The sequence below is a fragment of the Habropoda laboriosa genome, unplaced genomic scaffold, assembly GCF_001263275.1.
Source record: "Habropoda laboriosa isolate 0110345459 unplaced genomic scaffold, ASM126327v1 scaffold581, whole genome shotgun sequence".
Lineage (NCBI taxonomy): Eukaryota > Metazoa > Arthropoda > Insecta > Hymenoptera > Apidae > Habropoda > Habropoda laboriosa.
In genome coordinates this window covers 13,155-23,093 of record NW_017100683.1, presented here as the reverse complement: position 1 = coordinate 23,093, position 9,939 = coordinate 13,155, and the positions used below count along the sequence as shown (strand labels likewise).

Sequence of the window (9,939 nt, the reverse complement as noted above, 5' to 3'; positions counted from 1 at the left end):
TGTATATTTTTTATTATAATCATTTATAAAATTATGAACACTTATTGATTAATAATTTACATTTACTAATATAGAAGGTACTCTGTTTAACTGAAAACGGTGGAATATCTCACGAGTGATTGAAGTTATCAAAAGAACATTTTTACAAAACTTATTTGGTATATAGGGGGACATTAAATGGTATAAATAATTCTTCTGTAGGTAGAGTAGGGGGGCGGAGATATTAAAGTCAAGTTAATTATTTAAAATGTTAGAGTTTTTGTTATAATTAGTGCACGCATATTTAATAGATGTTCAAAGTCGTTTTTCTCCAATATGATACCTCATATACAAGAATTTCATTCTACACTTTCTGCTTATTTTGTCACGAGGAATCACCCCTTTCCCGATTGTACCGCATTGTAGAGACACCCTGTATACACTATCTTCTTCAGCTCTCTTCGTTTTTGCTTAACTGACGATCGACAAAGCTGGGTCATCTATGACCCGTATTATTTGCGTGTGTAGAATGTTCATGGGATATAAAGGGTGGGGCAAAAACTTTGTCCACCTGGAATATTTCCATTATTTATAATATGGAAAAGTGTTACATACAAAACTTGCGTAATATGGAGGAGGACCATAGTAATTTGACGAGGGTTACTTTTCGGGTAAACACACGCCACGCTAACCAAGTGGCTGGTGAAGTGAACCATTTCGTATACCTCGTTCTTCTTGGAAAATATGTGCGTTTCAAATTATTGTACAAATCACACTTTTATACAAAACGTTTGTAAATGATTTCATACACTGCAAAGAACGATATGTATAGTCGGGGCCACGATATAGCGAGGTCGTAAAATCGGTTAGGTGTCAAAGTAAACATGTTTTAGCTGCCGGGACCCCGAAATTGACAGAAATACGAGCAGATAAGTACTTGAAACCATGGTCAGGACCGTACAAAGAATTCTTGTATCCAGCGAAAGTCAAACTGATTCTAATATATTTACTGAAAATTGAGTTCAGCTAGGACAATTTAGGGTTTTTTTCTTCTGGGAAAAGCCGCTTTTGGAAGTACGGTTACAAGTAAAGGTCTTATTGAGGTCTTTAACATCTTCATTTACCTGCTCGTGTTAAATACAGTTAGAAAATGCAAAAGGATTGTGTAGCTTTAATATTAACATATAAGTGTCAGTCAGACGGTAGGCCGACTCTATGTAATGTAATACAGGGCGTCTGTTTTATCTCAATACAGTGAAATATCTGGCGTGATAGTGAACGTGTTAATAAGTAAATGTTGTTCAAATTATGTTGTGTTTGATGTCATTTTCATCAGAAAAATCTCATCAGTATGTTAAGAAAAATTTCGGGATAAAAAAAGGTAAAATTAAAAAAGTTGGTGTTTAAATCGCTTGGTTGCCTCGACTCACGTTTCATCCTTATCTTTTATTCGCTGTCCTTGTCTACGTTCGGCAAACTACAAAGGCGGGCGCGAGGCTCGAAAACGTAGTCCCTGACTCTACAAGTGTCAGGTTTAGATTCCTTGCGGAATGACACTTGTGGAGAATTTACTGTACTTGTTACCTGGGTGGGTAAGCGTAGAAAGGATTTCTAGATTATCTCTATTTTTCGTAAACGGGATGTTATATTTTTGAAAGGTCATTCAACTATTAATTAACACGTTCCGCGCCAAGCCGTGTTTGTGCAAGTGCCGTTACCAGTTTGGTAAATATGTAAAAATTGTAAATATTGAAACTATAAAATGCACTATAGAACAAACAAATAACTCTATTGATATTGAAAATATACAAGAATACTTGCCAACGTGGCACGGAACGCGTTAATAATACTATTTTTTTTAACCCTTTCGCTACGGCAGATTTAAATGCGCAACGTGGGTGAGTGGCGGTAAATTTTTAACCACGATTGCAAAATTTGTTATTTTGGCCGTATTGTTTTAAAATTCGATTTATTAAATTAAGACGGGCGTGCTTGAGTATAAAATTATGTATTAAATTAAGGTGAAAGTGCAGCGAAAGGCTCAAACAGTATAACGCGAACAAATTTTCAAAACGCCTATACGCGCCAATAGTTATGAAAGGGTTAAAGACTTACTGAAAAATGTAGTTCGATATATTTAGACAAAAATTACTTCTCTCGTGTATAAACAAACAAATTGTACGATGGGTCAGACATGACCCGGCTCTGCTTTTCGCCCGACGGTTTAACATACTTGACGTTCTGCTCGAATCTCTCTCTCTCTCGAGCTAAATTATGGAAAGGTTAATCGATAATGAGGACACGCGTAACAGGTTTCTAATTGGACAGAGTGTCAAAAGTTGATATAAGATTTAAAAAGAGCGTGGTATTTAGAACGTGTTTCGTTATCTGCAGGCTTACGTGGGGAATTACACGTCAGAATGGGACTTGGTCGGTGCAAGATTCCGAGATGAAATGCCAATCTCACCGTGGGATGCAATGCGATATGCCTGGGAGGCCTGTGAGGCGCTTCTTCGCGACAAAATATCGGTATCTTGGTTGAGGAGACCTGAAGGCGATCCTCATGCGCGCTGGGACGTCGCGGTCCTCGATGGCGCCTATCCCGAGTGCCTTTTGGGCATCCTTCACGGAGAGGATGTGCCCACGGTTATGTTAAACACGGTAATAATCGATCTCGCTCGAAAATCGTCGTTCTAATAGCAAAGTTACGGAACTGTAAAAACCGAATTTTTCAGAAGAGAAGATTTTTGTGAAAAATCACCTTTGCACTGATTTTATCCACGAACTGAGAAAAAGGAAATATAAATGGTATAATTGCTAAAAGAAATAAGTAAGGAAAATAAATGCAAATTGCATAGTTGGTGGATTAAATCAGTGAGATAATTGACAAAGTGGTTTTCTTCTACCTTGAAAAGTTCCATTTTTTCAGTTTCGCAATTTTAGCATTGGTTCAACGAAATATTTCCTCTGGTTTATTTCGAAATGCGTATATTAGATTAAAATATGTAAATTAAATTTACCTAAGTTAAATTACCTATCGTAAATTAAATTACACGATATGTCCATCTAGTTTGACTAGTTTTGGATATGCAGGTGTCAGTGCATCTGTAGCAACTTCATTATTCAGCACAGTTCATAGATATTAGGACACTTATTTGAACATAAAGCAGACGTAAATAGTCGCAACAAAATTGTTAAGATCCCGAAAAAATGGTTCAGTCTAAAATCTCATACAATGAGTACCTACGATAAAACTTTTAAATATCTGTTTCCATTTAAGGCGTAGTCATAAAAATAAGATCCTGATAGTGTCATTTGATTATACCGCACCAAACATTGTCACAAAATTCAGCTTGAATATTAGATTTTGTAGGTTAGGTTAGGTAAAAAAGAATTATAGCTATCAATTCAACAAAATTTGTGATATCGTTATTACGCGAAAACCATTGCAAATTTCAAAAATCTATTCAAGCCATCGTGTTATGCGTGAAAAATAACGAAACTTTATCCTACGAAAAGAACGCTAATATTCTGAACACCCTGTATATTTTTACTAATATACGGTACTAATTGTCGCGAAGCAATGTCATTTAAATCATACAGTACCTTCTGTACAAGTATTATCAAATTTAAATGTCATTTCTTCGCCAAAGCATGATAGATGGCTTAATACTTACGAACGGCAGTGTAAGTTTGAGGACGGTATCAATTGATCTAACCTACTGATTCTAAAACTATCGATGCAATGAAAATTTCTGGTAAGACAAGTATCATCATTTCACTTGACTCAATCACAGGTGGCACTGTACAGTGGTTCGATATCTCTCCAAGGAAATCCATCGCCGTGGTCAGTGACACCTTACTTCGGGAAATCGGTCACACAAGACATGAGCTTCTCTCAAAGAATCTTAAACGCCGCTTACCTCACCACCTTGAGGATAATGCACTGGATCATGATCAGTGGGTATCTACAACCGGTTCTGAGGAAATACCTAGGTACGGTACATTTCTTTCATTTTTTCCCATCGATCGATTTCACTGATGGTAATTTCCCCTTTTCTAAGAATCTCGTTTCACAGGGGATCAGTTGCCCGATATTCGAGACCTGACCACGGAGATTCCACTCACCCTGCAGAACAGTCATTACATCGTGGCTGATTCGGTTCCGTACTTGGCGAACGTTGTGAACGTCGCGTGCCTTCATTGCAATCCGGCGACACAGCTCAGCCCTGATTTGGAGACCTTCTTACAACGCGGTGAGTCGATCCTCTAACACGACGTAGGATCGTTAGTTGGAAATTACGTTCGTTTGCCGACGAGGCTGCTAAGTCGGTTGATCGGTTGGGAGAAAGCGGGGACAATGGAGGTGTGTTGCTCCAGGGAGGACTATTTGCTGAACAGAGTGTTTGGCATTTCTGTTATGGGAAAAGAGTGGAATCGCGTGTTCGACTTTTGCAATCGCCAACCGGTAACAAAAGACACTCTGAATGGGGACTATTCCACTGAAATACAAGAAAAGGCAATTTTTGAGCTTCTATAATTATCAAGGAGGCAGGCGCAAGAAGAGCGTGACTGTAGAAAACAGATTTTAAGGAAGTACCAATCAAAGAATACCTATTACAATAATATTTTTGCCATTTGAAAAATTGATTTTACAATACTGAAAATTATTTTGTAAATTTCTCTGTGATGCGCTAGAGGTGTTCAAATTGAAAAAAAATATGGTCACATTCCTTGAAATTCTACCTACAAAATAAGCTTTTCTGCAGGATGGAGTCTTTAAAATTAGTGTCACAAGGAGCTGGAAAATGACTGATGTACCCCCGTTTTAGGGAAACGAGCCAGACGCCCTGCTATTACAGTCAGTTGTCCGTACATAAAATCAATTTTTCAAATAACAAAAATATTATTACAATAGGACCACCCTTCTAGATTAGAACAAAACAAAAGTGAGTTCAATTTGTCAAATAGTTTTCGAGATAAAAATTGATAAGCACAGCCTGGTTTTATAAAAATGGGCAAAAATTGTCAAATTCAAAGGTCCGTGTTTTTTAAACAAATTCGAAACCAGCTAAATGATGACTTAAACCCCCCCTAATTTCACGTGTACTACGTTATATTTTATTTGGAACAAAATCCCCGATGTCGACGTCGAAAAGTGATCGATTTGACGTGAAATCACCCGTTTATAACTTCACAACTTTTTATAAACCAACATATATGGGTCGATCGTTCTCAAAGGTTTAAAGTGTAACTCAGTTAACGGGTTAAAAAAAGAGTACAATGAAAATTTCAAATCAATTACCACTAAATTATTCCTACCAATAACAATTTCCTTAAAAATCTAACAGAACACGGTTCTTTCATTCCGATCGGTTCGAAAATGAGGCAACAAAAATTCCTCCGTCTCATCTAATTACATTCCACGTCCAAACTCGTACAGACAAGCCTATAGCCCGTTATATGACGAACGAGTTTCTAGGCCAAGTCGAATTTCCCTCTAAAAGTAGTTCGTCACAACGATAATCGAAACGTGGCCGCAGGTTTCATCTTCGTTTCCATGGGTTCGTCGGTCCGCGCGTCAGGTATGCCAGAGGCGCTTCGTCAAATCTTCGTGGCAGCCTTTGCCACGCTTCCGTGCAACGTCGTGTGGAAATGGGAAGGCGTGAAGATTAAAGATCTGCCATCGAACGTCAGAACGGCAGCATGGTGGCCTCAGCAAGAGCTACTAGGCCATCCTAAACTCAGAGCGTTCGTCTCTCACGGTGGTCTCTTGTCTTTGCACGAGGCAGCTTATCACGGCGCACCGACGCTCGTTTTGCCCGTTTTCTGCGACCACGATGGAAACGCGGCACAAGCTGGTAACTACATTTCCAATTAACGCTCTTCGAAACGGAATTTAATACAAATTGTAGTAAGTCTTGTTCAATGCGGTTGCAATTCCGACGTAACGCGGTCTGCAAATTATATTAGGTGTACAAATTACAGTAAATTCTCCACAAGTGTCAGTCCGCAAGGAATCTAAACCTGACACTTGTAGAGTCAGGGACTACGTTTTCGAGCCTCGCGCCCTCCTTTGTAGTTTGCCGAACGTAGTCAAGGACAGCGAATAAAAGATAAGGATGAAACGTGAGTCGAGGCAACCAAGCGATTTAATACCAACTTTTTTAATTTTACATTTTTTTATCCCGAAATTTTTCTTAACATATCGATGAGATTTTTCTGATGAAAATGACATCACCGTTTGACTGACACTTGTAGAATCGGCCCTACATTTGACTGACATTTGTAGAATCGGCCCTACATTTTTTTTACGTGGAGGTAGGCCGACATTAAATTAATTACTCAATGAGTATTAATAAGTTAATGTTGTTCAAATTATATCGCGTTTGATCTCATTTTCATCAGAAAAATCTCAGCAACATGTTAAAAAAAATTCAGATGAAAAAAAGTAAAATTAAAGAAATTATATCTTTCTATTATGAATTGTCGAGCCGTGAAATCTCGTAAAAGAAACCGAGTGGTGACATAGCGAGTGAGATAACATAGGCGCAGCAATGACGCAGACCTAGGCGTAGGACCATCTATACTGTCACTTGTAGAATCCAAACTGGCTGACACTTGTAGAGAATTTACTGTAATCAGCTGTAACTTTACTTTCAATTGAATCTTTTTTCCCGCTGTGTTAGAGTTCTAAAGTTGCTTCTATTAGCAAAACAAAACACTATCGGACTCGATGTGACTAATGACATATCCTAAGAAACAGTGGAGAACACTATGTCGTCGGATAAACAGCATACATATTAGACACTGAATCCTTTTTGCATTTCAACTTAAAAAATGTGCTCTTGAAGCGAAAGGTCTTTGGGATGGGAAATTCTGCCTCATGCGGCTTATTCCCCAGACTTAAGACTATTATCTCTTTCGTTCACTTCAGCACCATCTAACCGATTCAAAATTCAAAACATACGAAGATGTGAATAATAGCATTGCTGACTTTATACGTTCGAAACCGCCATCATTTTTTCGAAAGGAAATTCGCCAACTGCCTGAGAAATGGAATAAATGTATAGCAAGTGATGGAGATTATTTCCAAGTCTGAACTGTAGTCTGTTTTTTTTTTAAATAAATAACAAATCCACGAAACAAAGGCCACGAATTAATTTGTACACCTAATAGTAACTCTTGTTGAACGGGGTTGCAACTTCGATGTAACACGCTTTGCAAATTATAATAACCCTTTATCTTTTCGTTATTTTTTTCACCGCGCGGCCTAGAAATCAAATTTGATCTTCGTTAAATCGAGTCTGATCTGATTGTGAGTCTCGTATAACGCGGCATTTCTATGGAACCTATTTAACATCCGTGTTATAGGAGAACCTGTACACGGTTTCAAAAATAATGAAATTATACGAAGTTTGATAAAATAACAGTCATAGATAAAAAAGAGTCATAGTACTTTATTGATAAACAATTATTTTAAATTAAAAATTTCAATGAGTTCTATTTTAAACATCGCGGAGGTGGAAAAAATGTGAATTTCGAAAGGTATGACTTTTCGATATAAAGTCAACACTTTTTTTTTTGTTCCATGAATTTGGTTCTAGTTTTCAAGTACTGAAGTTCTGTTTCTTTACTTTTTTAGGATTCTTTTTATCCGTATCGAAGTTGCGTATTATTATTTTGAAACTGAGCAATCTTTTGTTTTTTTCTTGCTCCACGAATTTAGTTCTATAATATCTTTTAAATAGAATAGAATAGAATAGAATTTTTTTTTTCTTATTTTTTACGTCTTTTTTTATCTGTCTGATGATTTTGCGTATTATTCCCGGAATATGATTCTATTAATATTTTCTTAAAAGATTAAAATTTTTCCGTATTTTTATATCAAAGAATTTTTATATCGAAACATTTCAATTAAATATTGTTCATTATTTTTCTTCTTATATTGAGCTGCTATATCAGCTACACAAACTTAATTTATTATACAATCCAGAATATCAATAATTTCTCCGTTAAAGAAATTGTTAAAAGCAGTAATTACGTCGATTAATTAGCAAATAAATTGCTCAGTAGTAAGTCTCGTTACTTTTGGATTAGACATATATAAGCAATTGTTCAATTTTTTTCTTTAATTTTTGCAATTTTAAGAAATGAAAGAAATGGCGGAACAAAAGGAAGCCTTACTTTTTCAAAAGATAAAATTAGAGACGAAAAATTGTGTTTTTACAGTTGGAGATCTTGCAATTAATTTGTTCACTACTTTATCACGTGATCTTTAATGGTACTAAAAATTCTAGAAAAACTTGGCTACGCCCTGGTGATGGACTTGGCGAGAATATCTATCGGAAGCCTTCGCGAAGGAATCCTCAAGGTGGCTAGCGTGAACAACAATTCATATCGAATGGCAGCGAAAAAGAGAAGTTCGTTGCTGCGGGAACTGCCAATTAGCCCGAGAAAATTGGCTATCTGGTGGGTGGAGCATGTTGCTAAGTACAAAGAATCAGAACATTTGAAGAGTTCCACAAGGTACGTCGAATTACCTCAAAATCTCTTGTACAGCTCGAGTACGTGGAATATTTAAAAGAATTCATCTATTTCAGATATATGAGCGTAATTCACTATTATTCCATTGATGTGGCAATATTTTATGTGATAACGTTGATACTACTGGTGTACGGGCTGAAGAAATTGTGCTGGAGAACAATATTCAAGCAAACTGTTATTAAAAAGAAGATTGACTAGACTGAACCGGTGTCAATCTTGTCTTCCGTGAAGTTTCTACATATATATTTATTACGTCTAATGCCTTTTATGGTATATGTATGTACTTTTGCAATTTGAAATGCTGACCATGTAAAGATATTGAAATTATGATAAAAATGTTTTCTTAAAATTCCTATCATAATAGAATTAATCTAAAAGGTAAATCATCTGTTCGTTTCAAATGAAAAAGAAACAAATTATTCTTGAGAGACGATCGAGCGACATAAAAGTACAGGAAACGATAATATCGATGGATAATAAAGGAAGTCGGTAGAACAGGATACTGCATTAACTACCGTTGCTGGTGCAGGTACAGAAGTGAATTTAAAATGGCACACGATACTGCACGTGCTCACGTATGGCTTGTAAATAATACTTGAAAATGTACGAAGAAAATTTTTCAAAGAAAAACAAGAAAATTCTTTTAAAAAAATTAATCAATTAAACAAGATTGAAAAAATTTCTACAATTCTGTAACATAAACATTTAAATATCGAATAAAAACGTGGTGCCTCTTATTTACATGCTTTTTGCATAATTACAATCAATCATGGGCAAGAGAAACTACGTATCACGGATTCATTAGTCACTCCAGAACATGATTATTTCCTTGTACAACCTACCTCGAGATGAATGTAAAAAGTAATTATCGTTACTACAGTAAAATATCCCAGAGGAAAACTCAACAGCGCAACAAAGAGTTGCAAAAACAAGTTTTTACTAATACCTAGGCACGCGACACGCAAACAACACTCATGCATACACATTTCTATTTCCCCACCAAACTAAAGGACGTCTGTCTCGTCCGCGGCACTTGCAGGCGACCCGTCAAAACTTAACCTATCAGCTCTGCTCTCCACAAAAGTGGGCGTTCTAACAGTACTTCTAACGACTCAGACAAAAGCCATTCTTTCCATAGAGAACAATGGTTTCGGTCATAGTTGAATGGCTCGTCCCATTGACCGCAGCTTTAATCACTTTACGGTCTCGAAATGCTTCTGAATAAACGTTCACCGAGATTGGACGACCGCAGACAACCGAGGGAGGGGCTTAAGCGTGACAGGTACGGTCCTGAGCTTAGTTAAGGGCTCTGCACGAACGGCGGCGCATAAGTCGGATTCTCATCGAGACACGAGGAGGCTATTCGTATTTCCACGACGCTTCTTAGTCTGTGACCCGTGGCGAAGTCGGCGC

The 9,939-nt window shown here is 37.0% G+C and overlaps 1 protein-coding gene across 1 annotated transcript in view; it reads left to right on the top strand.

Moving 5' to 3' along the window:
- The window catches only part of LOC108576845 (UDP-glucuronosyltransferase 2C1), a 12,995-nt gene extending 4,271 nt beyond the window's left edge, over positions 1-8,724 (top strand). Inside the window, exons 2-7 of the mRNA XM_017939908.1 lie at positions 2,374-2,640; positions 3,777-3,975; positions 4,059-4,235; positions 5,523-5,840; positions 8,280-8,508; positions 8,583-8,724. Coding sequence (XP_017795397.1) covers positions 2,374-2,640; positions 3,777-3,975; positions 4,059-4,235; positions 5,523-5,840; positions 8,280-8,508; positions 8,583-8,724 — 1,332 coding nt within the window. The remainder of the gene's footprint in view (positions 1-2,373; positions 2,641-3,776; positions 3,976-4,058; positions 4,236-5,522; positions 5,841-8,279; positions 8,509-8,582) is intronic.
- The last annotated feature ends 1,215 nt before the right edge of the window (positions 8,725-9,939 follow it).